This window comes from Polypterus senegalus, chromosome 15, assembly GCF_016835505.1.
Source record: "Polypterus senegalus isolate Bchr_013 chromosome 15, ASM1683550v1, whole genome shotgun sequence".
NCBI classification, from domain to species: domain Eukaryota; kingdom Metazoa; phylum Chordata; class Cladistia; order Polypteriformes; family Polypteridae; genus Polypterus; species Polypterus senegalus.
The window spans coordinates 74127678-74145109 of record NC_053168.1 but is presented as its reverse complement, the minus strand read 5'-3'; the positions used below and the strand labels follow the sequence as shown (position 1 = coordinate 74145109).

The 17432-nt window shown below is 34.6% G+C and overlaps 1 protein-coding gene across 7 annotated transcripts in view; it reads right to left on the bottom strand.

Moving 5' to 3' along the window:
* akap9 (A kinase (PRKA) anchor protein 9) overlaps nt 1-17432 on the bottom strand; it is a 231256-nt gene that overhangs the window by 104937 nt on the left and 108887 nt on the right. For 6 of the 7 annotated variants that reach the window (XM_039736927.1, XM_039736923.1, XM_039736922.1 and 3 more), the window contains 8 exons: nt 16088-16310; nt 15094-15157; nt 14251-14607; nt 11275-11403; nt 8582-8803; nt 3386-3505; nt 2757-2866; nt 1714-1907 (listed from right to left, as the gene is read on the bottom strand). In XM_039736927.1, the coding sequence (XP_039592861.1) occupies nt 1714-1907; nt 2757-2866; nt 3386-3505; nt 8582-8803; nt 11275-11403; nt 14251-14607; nt 15094-15157; nt 16088-16310 (1419 nt within the window). The remainder of the gene's footprint in view (nt 1-1713; nt 1908-2756; nt 2867-3385; nt 3506-8581; nt 8804-11274; nt 11404-14250; nt 14608-15093; nt 15158-16087; nt 16311-17432) is intronic. The other variant, XM_039736925.1, reaches the window with a different exon arrangement.

Here is a 17432-nt window from a genome sequence, read left to right as displayed (position 1 = left end):
ATCAGTATATTTACAAGAGAATGACTGAAAAGAAATAAATGGAGGGATCTGAAATGAACAAGTCAAAGTCTGGATCTAAAAACTTACTGAGATGGTGTGGGGGATTTAAAATGAGATATGCAAGCACGGCACCCCTCAAATAAATCGCATAGCTGAAAGAATTCTGCATGGAAGAGTGCAAAAAACTTTCTTCCAGTCGATGTCACAGACTGGTTGACAGTTGCAGAAAACACCTCCTTGAAGTTGTTTCTGCCAAAGGGTACCAAATATACGAGTCAAGGGTGCACTTGCTATCTATCAATGATGTTAATCATTTGTTGAATAAATTATTGCAACATCAAATGTATATATTTTTTTTCAATTACATCACCTTTATCTATAGATACTGTTAAAATGAAGATCAAATCTTGATATGTCCACATATATTAAAACAGAAACATTTCATAGGGATTACTTAGTATTTCTCATGACAGTAAATGCTATACATCATATGTACACATACTCAAGAAGTAACAGTTCATGGGCAGGAATGCTTTAGCCATCTCACACTTAAAAAGGAAAACCTCAGGAAGGTCTGACCTGGAAATAACTAGATATTAAAACAGTCTCTCTCATAAACAAGACACATCAATGACAAGAATCTGGTTATAAAATACAGGTTATAAAATGCAATGAATGGAAAAGTTAACTACAGAAGTCAGAAGATTCCTGTCAATTGGAAAGGGGGAAGAAAATGATTTAACAAGAGGAAGAAAGTGCCAACTCTGCACAAACCATAAATAAGCTATAATTTGAATACAATATACTAGAGAAAAGAAACAGAAACACTACCAATATGTCAACCTAAATTAATCACAGCATTACATTCTCAAACCTGGAGAAAAACACACACATACACAGAGTGGGAAAAGGTACAAACTCTACACCAGTGGTTCTCAAGTTCAGTTTTGGAGGGACCCACTACAGCTGCAGATTTTGTAACAAGCAACTTCCGTTTAACATTAATTAAACAAACTATTACTTCACTTATTTTGGTGCCAATCCAAAAATTCTAAAACAGGGTTAACTAAATTTTTATTCGAATGTAGCAAGCATTCATATTTCTTATATAAGGATAATTTAGTGTTTTTCTTAATCTTAGTTTTAAACATTTTCATAATCATCAATATTGTCCAGGTATTCTGTTTATTTAAGCTGTTATTTACTAATGACCAAGCTAGTCAGCAGGACACTGAAATGACTGTAGCCCTTCAGCATTCAGTGTTGATTGCACTGGAGTCTACTCCACTAATAATTAAACTGCCATTATTAAGGTACCTTTAAGAATGCAAACTTCACAGTGAAACGGTGAACTAACATGAAAATGACAATGTTATTAATCATTTAAAGATATACAGCACAAATATTTCTAAACTTAGAAAATATCATATTAATGTGTATTTCCGGATGTAGAATAAGAGGAAAAGGATAATCTAATTGAACAAAATGATCGGTAAGAGGTAAAATTACTCACTCATAATAAAATTTGTAGGAACAAACACCTGCAGCCCCAAGACTAAACTGGATTTGAACCCAGGATGACTAATCTGTCAAACATCAGTGCCACCCATTGTAACATAGTGTGTTTAACAATGCTGTTTATATTTAGCAAATGTAATTATAATCAACAGTAAACACTAGACATGAAATTTAATATAATACAAACAGCAATACCTGGTTTAGTTGCATGAATGCTTGTACAACAGAGTTTATCAGGTTCTTCTGATGTACTATGTAAAGCAGCTTTGCCAGATTGTTCCAACAAAACTTCAACATGGCGACCAATTGTCTCTTCCATGGCAGCAGTTGTCTTCAGTACATCTGACAAAACTTGCCGCAGTCTTTCATTTGTCTTTTGTAAGAGGTTTCTGTTTTAATTAAGAAACAGAATTAAAAAAAAGTGTTTTTTCTTGGAAGTTCTGTTTAAATTTCATGAAAAACATGAATTTTATGTACTTGCATCTAACTGTGATCTATACTGTGTCTAATTTATAATTGATGTTCATTTATTCTTTCAATTCAATGATTTTACTTCTAAGAACATAACTAACAATCATAAAAAACGGTAAATTTACCCTCTGGAAACAAAACAATGCATGACAGATTTTATTTTAGCATTATTTATTTAGCAAAAAGTAAGTCAACATATTACATGCCTTATGTAAAATGTACACACTGGAGGACATTCAAACTCCTTGCAAGCAACACCAAGCATGGACAAAAGCCTTTGGATACATGAAACAGCAGCACTAATCACTGCACTAATGGGCTGCCATTCAAAATTCAGACTGCAAATGAAATTTTCCTGTACTTGCTAAACTTTAATCTTTACTATAACTTTTGTCTTCCCCACTTTAATTCACTATCATAGAGTTAAGTTACTTAAATTTGCAAAAATGCAAAGTTAAAACAATGCTATACCCTACAGAATATTTTAAAAATGCACCTATTTTTTGTATTTGCTTTGTCCTTTACACATATGTTGAGAGACAGAGAACATTTTGAGTGTGTGCAATTTTTAGAAGCCCTGTACATAATATAAAGATGCAACTATATAAACTTAAAACATTGAACGTTGGCTAGCACAACTTTAATCATACTTGTAGAGCTTTTTTGTTTATTCCAGTTGAGCCCTAGTTTATAAGATGTCTTGATGCTATGCAACATGTTAGATGGACTATTGCAAAAAGAAAAAGAATGACAAAGATGATGCTTACCTTTCAAAACTAACCAAATCTGAGGCTGGTTCTTCACAAGTTCTATCATGCGCTTCTGCTGGTTTGGACTGAGTCTCTTCTTCTTGGGATCCTGAATGGGTTTCCTCATTCTGATCCAATTTACGAATTGGAAGGAAGGACATAAGTGACAAAAAACCTGTCATGTTTTTATTAGCTGTTTTTTACTCATGCACCAAAATGAAACATGTTATATACAAAAAAGCAATGGCATAAAAGAATATCTGAAATTAAAATTATGTTTTTTCTGTAAATGCTTTGCCCAGCATACATGAATACATGCCAGCATTATTACTAAATGAATTAAGATAAAGCCAAGCCAAGGCATGGTAGCCAGGAAGTTTGCCTGCATAATGAGCCACAGAAACAATTCCTCAAGCGCGCTTCTATGGAAACAAAAGCAGTTGCACAACATAGTCAAGCATAAAGGCCACACCTCTGTTTAAGACGTAAAAGTTTAGATAAAAAAAAAATGTAAAAAGATCCCAAATAGCTAAACACACACAGCACAACTTTATATTAAAATAGAAACTTAAAATGTCAATTTAGGATAAATAATGTCAAAATGCTAATTAAAATAATTATACTTTCTTCCAAAGGTGTCAGGTTACCATTTCAGTCTGTGTACTTCTGATCTGTGTCTTTGGGACTTCTTTTCCACTCAAAAAAAACAATCTTGTCTCCTCAGCAGTTTGGGTTTCTGCTTCTCTAGAGCCATTTACTGAAGTAAGCTAACAATTAAACAAAATTAATAAAAACTGTTTAAAAACAGATAGTAATTTGTGTTACTATGAAACTTTTAAAATTCATGTTTATTTTTAAAGGTAATAGAGCAGCATGTTAACTGTAGTCCACTTGGTAAACAAAGTTTTCCATTTCAATCATCATGTTTATTACTGAATATACAAGTAATATACTGTATTCATTCCAAAACTGCTACTATTTGCTCATGCATGCATATGTGACTTGTTAATATAAAGTACATGTTCACAATAAGATTACAACACTGTGACTCACTGAGGATGTCACACTATATTATTGAAGTCACAGTCATATAGGAGTGTTTGCCCATGACCTGCTATGATTAAATATATGAAGGCTATAACAAAAATATGCATAAAAAGTCTTGTACTGTGACAGTGCTTTAGAGAGCTAATGTACACTGTTGTGGCATGGGAAAAGAACTACAGAGATGTGGGTCACAGTCAGATCTAACCACAAATTAAGTGGTGCAAGCTGTTCAGGGGTGTTAATTCCATAGTTAAAGGTTGTCCTGCTTTTTCCAGGACTTTGGAGAGTCGGGCAGTGACTTTGAGAACTATGGAGTAGTAGGCAAGGAAAAGCACCAACAGCTCACTTCAAAATCAGTCCTTAGAAAAGGGAAGTAAAGATAGTGGGGAACTGAGACCCAGTTTGTTCCAGGGACACATAGTTTTGTACATCATGCTGCCTTCCTAGTGCAAAAGGCGAGAGAGTGTGTGTGAATCCAGTTATCATTGTCCACTTTGCAACAAATAAAGGGACCATACCTGTTTTGCACTCCAACATTAAGAATTTTAGGTGCAAAACTGAGAGGAAGAACCAACAAGGTGATCTTAACTGAAATACTGTCTGTCCAGGTAAAACTAAGGAGGATACAAAGGCACACAAGCTTATGGGATATAAGGAATCCTTCTTGAGCATATGGGGTTGCTAAATGAGTAGGTTAGTAGAGAAAGAGATGGAGGGGCAGAGGGTTTAGGACAGGCCAGGTCTATCACTTCACATAAAGGAACGGGGAGTATTATTTAATACAGATATATATGGTAATGTTGACATCACTAGTACACACTTAATAAGCTAAAATAAACTAATACTACATTAATAACTATTTGTCTTATTGTTAGAAGTATTACTAACTAAAGAAATGGGACTTAAATGTACCTGCACATATATAGCAGATACTTAAGTGAATCCAAAGAATAGGGAGAAGTATAACATGAACAGATACAATGGATTCAGATAGTATTCAGATCACCTTGCTTCTTCATACTTTATTGTATTGTAGATTTAATTTTAAATGGATAAATGTGCCAGTTTTGCTCCTCAATCTACACTGCAGATGTATTAAAAATCAAAACTGCATAAGTCTCTCATTTACATTTGTACTCAGAACCTTTGCTGTGGCACTCAAATTGTCATTAAGTACATCCTGTTTGCTGTAATTATCCTTAAGAGGAGTCTGGGAGGACGGCATAGTTGTGCAGTGCTAGTACTGATGCCTCGCAGTAAGGAGACCAGGACACATGTCCCGGGTATCCCCTGCCTAGAGTTTGCATGTTCTCCCTTATCTGAATAGGTTTCGTCTGGATGTTTCGATTTCCTCCCACAGTCCAAAGACATGTAATTTAGGTGGACTGGCAATGGTCAATTGGCTCTAGTGTGTGTGGTGTGTGCATATGTGTGCATCTGTGTGTGTAGACCCTGTGTGAACAGTCCCAGGTTTGCTCCTGCCTCCCCTATGCTTGCTGGGAACGAACCCACCCTGCTCAGGATTAGGGCTTAGAAAATGTTATGATATGGTGTGATATGTGTCTAGAACTTGATGGAGTCCAAATGTGGCAAAGTGAATTGATTGGACATCATTTATAAAGGCACACATTTGTGTATATAAAGATCGGACAAAAACAAACCCATGAAGACCAAGGAACACTCTGGAGACCTCCATGATTAAACTGTGGTGAGGCATGGATCAGGGCAACAAAATACAGCCATTTATTCCCAGAAGCACAGTTGCCTCAATAATTGTGAATTGACCAAGAACCAAATGGTCACTCTAACAGAACTTCAGAAATCCTCTGCTGAGTTGGGAGAACATGTTTGAAGGACGACCATTTCAGCAGCATTCTATTAACCACAAATTTATGATAGCATGGCCAGATAGAAGCAACTCTTGAATGAAAAACATTATGGCATTTAAAGAACTCTGACAGCATAAGGAAAAGATTTTCTAGTCTGATCAGACAAAAAATTAAGTATTTGGACAGAACTCTAAGCACTGCTCATCATCTGCCTAAGACCATCCCTAAGGTAGAGGATGGAGGTGGAAGCACAATACTATTGGGTTGCTTCTTGGAGGGAAGTACAAGGAAAATGTTCAAACTTGAGGAAAGGGCAAATGTACAGTATCTAAATACAGAGAGGTCCTTGAAGAAAACCTGCACCACAGTGCAAGCAGGTTCACCTATCGGCGTGACACTGACGACAAGCATACAACCAAGACAATGCTGAAGAGGCTTTGGGATAAATCTCTGTCTCTCCTTGCATGGCCCAGCCAAAGCTTAAACTTAAACCCAATAGAACATGCACAGGGAAACCTGAAGATTGCAGTTTACAGAGACTTTCCATCTAATCTAACGAAGCTTAAGATGATCTGCAAAATAGAAGGGGATAAACTCCATAAATCCAGGTTTGCAAAGCTTGTAGGAACTTACCCAAGTAGATTCAGAGCTGTAATTGCTGCCCCTAGGTACTCAATTAGGGTGTTAATAATTATATGAATGGGAGATTTCAGTTTTTGATTTTTAATAAATATGCAAACCATGCTGAAACCTCATTTTCAGTTTGTCATTATGGGTTACTGAGCATAGAATGATAGGCAAAAATGGCAAATGTACAGTGGTGTGAAAAACTATTTGCCCCCTTCCTGATTTCTTATTCTTTTGCATGTTTGTCACACAAAATGTTTCTGATCATCAAACACATTTAACCATTAGTCAAATATAACACAAGTAAACACAAAATGCAGTTTTTAAATGATGGTTTTTATTATTTAGGGAGAAAAAATCCAAACCTACATGGCCCTGTGCGAAAAAGTAATTGCCCCCTGAACCTAATAACTGGTTGGGCCACCCTTAGCAGCAATAACTGCAATCAAGCGTTTGCGATAACTTGCAATGAGTTTTTTACAGCGTTCTGGAGGGATTTTGGCCCACTCATCTTTGCAGAATTGTTGTAATTCAGCTTTATTTGAGGGTTTTCTAGCATGAACTGCCTTTTTAAGGTCATGCCATAGCATCTCAATTGGATTCAGGTCAGGACTTTGACTAGGCCACTCCAAAGTCTTCATTTTGTTTTTCTTCAGCCATTCAGAGGTGGATTTGCTGGTGTGTTTTGGGTCATTGTCCAGTTGCAGCACCCAAGATCACTTCAGCTTGAGTTGACGAACAGATGGCCGGACATTCTCCTTCAGGATTTTTTGGTAGACAGTAGCATTCATGGTTCCATCTATCACAGCAAGCCTTCCAGGTCCTGAAGCAGCAAAACAACCCCAGACCAACACACTACCACCACCATATTTTACTGTTGGTATGATGTTCTTTTTCTGAAATGCTGTGTTCCTTTTATGCCAGATGTAACGGGACATTTGCCTTCCAAAAGTTCAACTTTTGTCTCATCAGTCCACAAGGTATTTTCCCAAAAGTCTTGGCAATCATTGAGATGTTTCTTAGCAAAATTGAGACGAACCCTAATGTTCTTTTGCTTAACAGTGGTTTGCGTCTTGGAAATCTGCCATGCAGGCCGTTTTTGCCCAGTCTCTTTCTTATGGTGGAGTCGTGAACACTGACCTTAATTGAGGCAAGTGAGGCCTGCAGTTCTTTAGACGTTGTCCTGGGGTCTTTTGTGACCTCTCGGATGAGTCGTCTCTGCGCTCTTGGGGTAATTTTGTTCGGCCGGCCACTCCTGGGAAGGTTCACCACTGTTCCATGTTTTTGCCATTTGTGGATAATGGCTCTCACTGTGGTTCGCTGGAGTCCCAAAGCTTTAGAAATGGCTTTATAACCTTTACCAGACTGATAGATCTCAATTACTTCTGTTCTCATTTGTTCCTGAATTTCTTTGGATCTTGGCATGATGTCTAGCTTTTGAGGTGCTTTTGGTCTACTTCTCTGTGTCAGGCAGCTCCTATTTAAGTGATTTCTTGATTGAAACAGGTGTGGGAGTAATCAGGCCTGGGGGTGGCTACGGAAATTGAACTCAGGTGTGATACACCACGGTTAGGTTATTTTTTAACAAGGGGGCAATTATTTTTTCACACAGGGCCATGTAGGTTTGGATTTTTTTTTTCCCTAAATAATAAAAACCATCATTTAAAAACTGCATTTTGTGTTTACTTGTGTTATATTTGACTAATGGTTAAATGTGTTTGATGATCAGAAACATTTTGTGTGACAAACATGCAAAAGAATAAGAAATCAGGAAGGGGGCAAATAGTTTTTCACACCACTGTATCTGTTTAAAGTCAAATCTATAACACAATAAAGTGTGCAGAAAGTCAAGGGTCTGAATATTTTCTGAATCCATTATACATATTATTAAGGAAAGATATGTAAACATTGAAAAAACTGAGGTGTAGCTACTTATGCAAAACAGAAATTGAATATGTATCTGTTTCATATAATCAATGAGGCAAATCATAATGAGGATACCTGGATTTAATTAGAAAGTATTGGGGAATGAGGTCTGATAGTGGGAGTGTAGAACTCCCAATGCAGGCAATATTTTCAATATAGATCTATTTATTAGTATAAAAAAAAAAAGGTTAATAAAAGGGATATATAGAAATGTGGGTCAAATCCAAACAATGCTTAAGAGGTAACACTGAAAAGTGATAAATCACTAAGAGATGAATATTTTACACATTTTAACACAAAACAATGGAAAAATAGTGAACTCTAGGAACTGTTAAATTTGTCTTTTTTCAAGGTGTATTAGCTGTAGATTCAATATGTATGTAATTTCTAATTTATTTTATAGAACAAACAAACCTTTACAAGCTGTGATCTTAACATTTTCAGCTCTGTAAGAAGCTTCTCTTGCTCTTCTTTTTGTCTTTCAAGCTGTTGCATGTGGGCATGTTTTAAATCCTCTACAATAAGCTGATGTTCCTGATCTTGACGAACCAACTCCTGACGTAAATCTTCAAGCTGTTCATCCTCAAATTCTTTGACTACTGAAAGGTTTGCTAAAGGACATGTTTCATTAGGCCCCTACAATAAGAGTGTTGAAAGAATATCAGTTAGAAATAATGTGTTAACCATGGAATGCACAGTTATCACTGTGCAACATGAATGATTAGTTTTATAACAAATGGAAAAATCCAATATTAAATACAAATAGAGAAAATTGTATCCAGCAAAGTTCTTCAGTACTGTTATAGGAGTGGACTGTATGCATTATCAATTCATTTTCTTACTGCTTAGTCAGATAGTGGGTCACATTTTGATCAGACCCACAAACAGCATCAGGTTCAGGACAGAAACCAACCCTGAATGGGACACCATTTCATTGCAGAACACACTTTACATACACTGAACCAATTCCAATACACCATTTAACTAACAGACTGTAGATGTAATAGGAAACTAGAGGACACACACAAAAGCAGGAGGCTCATACACTCAACACACAGCCATGAAGCTGTGAGGCAGCTTTGGACAAGAAATTAATGTAATTCAAAATTACATTCAGTTTGATAATCAAAGTGTTTATTACCTACAATATACGTGTGTGTTATTTCACAGGATGGATCATCTATTTTTATGCATGCTAAACTGTAAACCACTGTGAAACATTCCAACCACATCCCTACACCACTAAACATATACAGTATCATCCAAATCATTACTTGAAATGTTTTCTTAATAAAATGTTTAAAGCCTGCAATATCACACATACTCCTATATAATGTCGGTTTCCTGGTGATGAGAATTATTTGCCAAATCATGGCTATTTCCTGCCTTGCTTTAATATTTATCTTTTTTAAATTTATTTGATGTAAGTAAACTCAGTCCCCATTCCCATCATGTAGAATTCTGTGATTCTGTTTTTATGCCAATTTACACAGCTACTCCTTCTCCTCACAATTACAATTGCTTTATATAGAAAAACCTTGATCTTGGTGTTAAAGGCTTATGACTTGGTATGTACTGGTGAATCAATAAGCGTGCTGGGTTTATGTGCTTGTTACGGCAAACTAATCAAGAAGGTGACATGGCAAAAAGAAGAGCAGCGATATCTGCAAAGTATGAAGCAAATTCAGAAATCGATTACATGATAGGAAGAAGAATGACAGCTGTGGCATCTGCTGAGCATCAAGAACACACCTTGTGGCAGTTCAAACTACTGGGGCTAGAACTTTAACCTTGACCTTATTCGAAAGCTTATTACCCGATATGTTCTAGAAAGCCCAAAAATTAGAGGTCACAGAAATCACAGAAAACTAGCGATCGACAAAAGGATATAGCAGAAAGAAAAATAGCAACATCTCATGAACATCTTACTCGTCTGGTAGGCAGAAAAACTTATTTTAATAAAGGCAGAATCCTTGCAAACCCAATTATATACTGTATAATCCCCTAGGACAGGCTACATATGTGTTTCAAACTCACAATCAAGTGTAAGGACTTTGTTTATTGTTCATCAAACGTGACAAAGAATTCTATAATAGGAAGAAAGATAAACAAGAGTAGCAACATTTGCTATGGTCAGGTATATCACAGAAGGCGCTTGACATAGGATACAGAATGCAAAAACAAGAAAGAAATGCTTGCCAACAAATAAACACTACTTTGGAATGTTACATCATCAATGCAATCACTGTGACGACATATTTTTTTCATGTTGAAAACAAAATATTGTCTTGTCAAAATGAAAAAGTTCAGTTTGCTCTATATTAACCACCTTTATTTGAGGTCTGCGTATTTCTGGGTAATTATGAAAAGTCTTAGTCTTTTGTTAAATGATATGCTAAAAAAAACATGCATGTAATAATCAAAAAATACAGCACAGATAAAAAGTAAATTCTAACACAACAGAAAACAATACAATATTCTCAAATGCACATTAACACATTCAGGGTCACAGATGAGGTCATAGCCTACCCTAGCACTGACGAATGCAAGGCAGGAAACAGCCTTGGAAAAGCCACCAGTCTGTTATTCATGTTCTTACCCACGCTCACATTTACATAGGACCAATTTAGAATTACCAATCAACTAATCCAGCAGGTACTGAGTATTTATGGAGGAAAACAGGAGTATCTGGAGGAAAACCCACACAGACATGGGGCAAACATGCAAAAAACACAGAACACAGAAAACAGCCAGTCATGGAACTCAAATCCAGAATTCTGGATCCATAAACTAGTAGTGCCACCATGAAGCCCAAAAAAGTACATTTTAGTGAGCTGTACTTTGGGCTTTATGCATGATGTCTTCATTAGTTAAATATCAAATAAACAAATGAAATGTATGATAAAATGCTGAGCTGATGTGAAAAACAGTAAGCCTTTTCTAAAAATCCACATCAGTCACTCAACAATTTTAAGTCATTGAAAACATATTTTGTGATACTTTTCTGTTAATTGTACATAAAAAATGCACATTCTCTGAAACAATGCTCTCAATTTTATTAGGCTTTGTGTTACAATTAATACATTTTGAGATTTAAAAATGTCTACCTTATTTAATGCTTCTCCTTCCAATTCTTCAGAAAGTGTTTGAACCTCTGATGTTGTTTTTCTTTCTTGAAAAGTAATTCTATCCAATTCATTTTGCTGTGCAAATTCTATAGAAAGCTGAACAATAACCTAGGTACACACCAAAACACAAGTTTAGGTTTTAAAATAAGGTTAAATAAAAAAGAAAAATATAAACATAACACACAGTATTAAACTACTTTCTCATTAACATTAAGTGCTCACATTCTGAATTCATATTCAGTATGTGAACATGAATATGCATCTTTGAATTTAATTTCTCAAATAAACAAAATACCTACAGAGATATCACAGCGACACAACAAAATATAAATAGCAGCAACAGAAATTAAACGTAGAAGAACAATAAATCAAATATAGACAACTGTGCCAAAGGTTTCAAAAAAAGTTAAACGATAAGGAGGTGCAGTAATTTTTTCATATCATCTATTAGCCAAGGCTTCACTTGATTAATTTCTTCACATGTAACCTGTTACAACCAAATGATTAAAAATGTCTAAAAATAAGAGGAGCATAATCATCTAGGAAGGTTTAAATACTGTTTTTTCTGGCCATTAACTTAGCCACTTAGAGAACACATTTAAAGAAATAAAAAGCATTGAGTTGACTGGCTCTTTTTAGTACTGTACTGATGTCACACAAACATACATTTCTATGACAGCATAAATATTTTTATTAGACATATGCTGTGTCATTGCTGTTTTGATTGTAAAAGAAAAAAAGAAATTACATTGGAAGTACACAGTAAATGATTCCGAAAAGACAATTTACATTTTGGAGATCCAATCACCTTGTTTGCATGATATCAAACTACACTGTAAAAGAAGAAAAGCTGTTCTCTGACGATTTTATACTGTATTTCAATTAATGCATCCAGAAGTAAACAACTGTTAAAACTAGATGTACAGGATTGGAAAAAAATGCAACACTCAGTATAAATTTAAACCTTCATTGCTGAAGTAACAACAAACAAAAAAGTATAATGATCCTTCAGTATCGAAGTATTGCTTATTGAGACAACTGACTATCATTGCTCGACACCTCTGGCATAGACAGCCAATAAGCCACTGAATATGTAGTTGTGGGATGTCATTCCATTCCTCCAGAAACAACTTATGAGGATTCTTGGCACTGGTAGGTAGTGGGTCATGTCTAAAGTGGTCTTATGGGATTCCATTCAGGAGAGAAGGCAGGCCAAAGTGGCACTTCTACACCAGCAATCCTCAGGAAAGTTGTGACCACAGGAACTGTGTTTGTGTGGTTGGACTTGTCCTGCTATAGTGTCAGATCTCTAGGAAAGTGTGAAGCAGAGAACCTCTAAGAGACTATCTTGATATAAGGCCAGCAGCATGGAGCCTGTCCTTCATTTTTCTCTCACTGAAGTGTCTGCTAGCAGTTTCAACATCAGTAAGGATTGTTGAAGGACGGTCCTAAGATTAGGATGAAGTCCTTTTTAAATGTGATATGATCAGGCATTGTTCCACATGTACCTTGTTATGTAAAAAATACACCAAATGAGCTTTCTTGTGTTTGACAGGCTGTATTGCTAATAGGAAGGCTAAAACAAAACTGACAACTTTTTGTAAAAGTACACAAGTAATAACTAGAGTTTTCACATTCCAAAAAATACTTTGTTTCTTTTTTTTCCTTGGTTTAGATATTATCATGGTTTACAATGCCCATCCATGAAAGTACAAAAAAAATGACAGAAATTCCACCCTTTCAATCATTTGACTCCCAGATTGTATATAAAGAAGAAAAATTGCAGGGCATTCACCACTGTTTGACAGAAGTGACAGAACTCAACATTATAATGAATTTTGCTTTCATTTTGCTTTAGAGATATCCACTGTGTCAACTGGGACATATTTATCCTCTATTTTTTTTTTAAAGCTAACATAACCAGTTGACTCTACCTGAAAAGGTATTTCTGTTTTTTAAAAAAAGAACATCACTATTTGGTTAAGTGATTGATAAAGAAATACATTTAATTTGTCTGCAAAAAGCATCGCTGAATTTTCTGTCAGTATACCTCAGTGATACAAACATTATTTTTTTTCTCATGACCCAATTTTGATGTTTTGTGTCTTTGTGGCCCATAATCACCACGGATTATCACCTAGTGGTTACATCCCCCTGAAGAATTGCTACCGATCATCATCCCAATCCTCCTTAGAGAACTGCCGCCGGTCATCATCCATTGGTGGTTTCTCCATGCCCACTGCAACCTATAGCAAGGCATTCCACAAACCATTTGTGACCCTTTTCCATTCAGTGATATAGTGATTCATGACTCAGAGTGACCCAAAATGGGTTTTTGACCAATAATTTAAGAAATGCTAGTATAGCTGGTAAGTGAAACATACAATACCATCCTCATTTTTCTCATTTTGAAAACAAATTACAGTAAAAAGGTCACCTGTAAACTGAGTCTGCTTTTGTACTACATGTCAGTCTTAAACATCTTCACATTTGCCAACACTGACACTTTATATTACATGGCAATACTGCAGTAACCACTCTCCTATTAACAATGGAATTCATGCATACTTCTGATACTGTGTGTGAATTGCTTTCATAGATGATACACAATAGGTCTAAATTTTAAATATGTTCATAATAAGAGGTTTTAAGATTTTCTAGTCAGTGTCACCAGAGCCAAATAATAAGGTTTGCTTGATAATCTATAACAAAGAAACTGCTTGAATGCCATATTGTAGCTATAAAAAGGATTGATGCCTCAATGTAAAATAAGAGAATAAAATCATAAGAAAAATCCCAAGTAAAAGAATAAAGCAGTTTATATCTATATCTACATACATTTACAAATTTATTTTAAAGATTTCTTATATAATAAATATTTTTTTTTTTACTGTAAACTAAATTCTAAAATGTTACCTCAGCTTAGTCTAGGGAATTTCTTATTTTAGATAGTACCTTTGCTATCGCTTCTTCTATTTCTTCTTGGTGCTTTTTCTCCATTGCCTTAGTCATTTGTGCAAATTTATTTTGCTCATCAGCACAAAGTCCAGCTGTTGTGCTGCTACTGAATATTGTATTTTCTTGGTCTTGATTATGTGCGGTTAATTTCAGAATTTGCTGATGCAGGGATTCAATCTCTTCTCTATGCTTCTGTTTTAGAATGTCCACTTCCGTCTTGTGCTGATCCTTCAGAGCAGAAACCTCTTGAAGATACTTGGCATAAAGAGCTCTTCTTAATGTCTGTAACTGATGAGTAAGTCCAAATGATTTTATAGAGCATCTGAAGCCTGTTGCCAAATCAACATCCTCCAGCTAAATTTAAGAATACGTCATTAAATGCTGTACTATAGTTAAATAATGAACTTACTTCCGAAACAATGAAAAGCAGCATGAAACGTGGTAATTATCTGGTGTAATATCCTTAATAGGAATGGCTAATATAATTTACTACAGAAGATAAAACATCAGATAAAATACATCTTTAAATGCACAAACCATTTGTTAGTAGTAAATAAATACTGTAAATGAAACATTGTCTTTAAAAAGTACATTAATGAAGCATTACATCATACTTCAGACAAAATCTGTGTTGTACAGTATGTACGGTCTATTTAATACTTTAGAACTCATTAAAAGTGTTTAAGGTTTTAAAGAAACTTGAAGTGTGCTTTTTGATCAGTACTAAAATAAGGCCAAGCATTACTAAAATAAAAAAATAAATATTTTTAATATCATGCCTGTCATTAACAGTTTTAAAGAACTACCCTTATATCAAGAAACACATGGAATTTAACTTACCTTGATTTCTTCAGCATACTGCTGCTCCACAGATGAAGCCTTTGGTAAAACAATTTGGGATCCACTAAAATACATTAAACAGAAACACTTCAAACTTGAGACATTAAATACGAAAACTCAATAATCAAAATTAATTTTAAAAAATTCTAAGAATTGTTTTAATTAAAACTGTTTTCAATAGTAAATCGACTCTCCATCTCTATTACAGCAACATTTGTTAATTTACCTAAAAATAAGAGGAACTTTTACTTAAGTGTTTTTTTACAATCTAATTACTTTATTTAATAATCCTTTCACATTTTCATCTGTTTATTTATTGTATAACTGTCTTTTTCTTTACATAATTTGCCATAAATGCTACTCCATAAGCACATCCCTGCCTACAGAAATAAAACATTACAAAACATTTTTGAAAAGTAAAATTTGTCTATTTATTTCTACAACCTTCATTTCATATTACTTTAAGATTATTTAAAAATTTTCTCTGTGTAAATTAATATATATATATATTTTTTACCATCCATACAGAATTCGATAAAACATCTTTCAGTGTACTACATTATAAGTAATATATTATTTCAAACACTTGGGGAAAAACTACTTTAAAGCTTTTGTTTTAAAAATAACAGACTTATAGAGAACAAAGCAGTTACATTACATTTTAAAATCAGTCTGCAAATTATAGGTCTATTACCCTTCAGAAGTTAGAATAATATCCTACTTCACATGTGTGGTATTATTTCTCATAATTTCAAAATTAATTAGCTTTGAATTGCCATCAAAGGTCTATTTTGCCTTTAAAAGTTTGAAAAAAAAGCTAAAACCACATTATTTCCAAAAGGATAACTTTTAATTTAATGCAGATTAAACATACACATTGAACCTCCATTACTTACATCAATGTCTCATATTATTTAGTTATATAAAATCATTTTATTGTTTACCTTCAACAAATATTGTTTACATTAAGTTGAACCCGAGATATAGTGTATACCTGAATTTATCTTCAGAGCTATGAACCCTCTTCTGGTGAGCCATTATCTCAGTAACATATCTCTCATCAGTTTCTTTGATCTGTTGCTGATAGTACTCTTGCAGAAGTTTCATTTCTTGATTATGTTGATCCTCTATCCGTGCTCTTTGCTGACTGAAATTACTTTTCAGCTGTTCAGTACTTTCCAAGTGTGCAGACTGGATATCTAGACCTTCTTTAGTATCTGTATGTTTGAAAAGGAAAATTATACGTATATTGTATGAAACAGTGGTTTCCAAGTTAAGGTGCGGGTTGAACCATAGCTGTAGGTTTCAATTCCAGCCAATTCCATTCTTACTTTGAATTGATCTCATTGTTTAGGTAACTAGCCGACAAACATTTCTAAGAAATTCATAAATATTTGCATTCTTGGCTATAGATTAAATTTGCTTTTCTTTTTTGGTAATTTACTTTTAAATTTATCCTCTTGTTTAAAGTTTGCTTCCTTAACGATATCCAAATGCTGATGATTAGCAAGAGGCTGTGCAGAAACATGTGAATACAGCATTGTTTGCCAAAGGGAAGCAATACGTCACTTGTTTCCTGATTAAGAAACATTTACAAGTGGATATGGCACTGAAACAGTTGCTCTCCTACAGCATTCAGTGTTGTCAGCATCTAGATACAATTGAGTGAGAAAACTCTACGGGAAAAGATGAAGGCAAAAGTAAATGGCAAAGGATACTTAAGCATTTAAAGGTTTGACAATAATGCAGGTATTCCAATTTCTTACAATAGGAGAATAAAAAAAGAACAGCTCATTAAACAATGAGATCAATTAAAAAAAAGGAATGATGCACTAATAATGAAATTGGTTAGAACAAAAACCTGCTGCCATTGGGGGCAGCTAGGACTTTTTGGTGTAACCACCAATATAGTGTAGATAAAAAAAGTAAATGTATAAAAATCAATTCAAATTAAAACAAAATGACTCACGTTTTTAATTACAAACTAGATGATGAACACAAGTATTCAACCACTTTGCTATGATGTACTGTATTTAAGTAAGCTGTGATGCAATGATATGTCTTCAGATCTCACATATAGTGACAACTAGAATTGAGTTTATATGTATGCAAGTGAGAAGTGTACATACAGCTATCTCAGGAAGGTCCAACACTAGTTAAGGCAAACAACACACCTTAATCAGTTAGTAAAGATCTTAAGTTGATAATCATGTTCATACGTTGATAAGAATGTCTTGTACAGAGAATGGAGATAACGAAATTGCTGATTATAACAAGTATTGGTGAGGACTAACATTGAACATCAGTAAATAATATTAAAAACTTCATGAGAAAAAAAA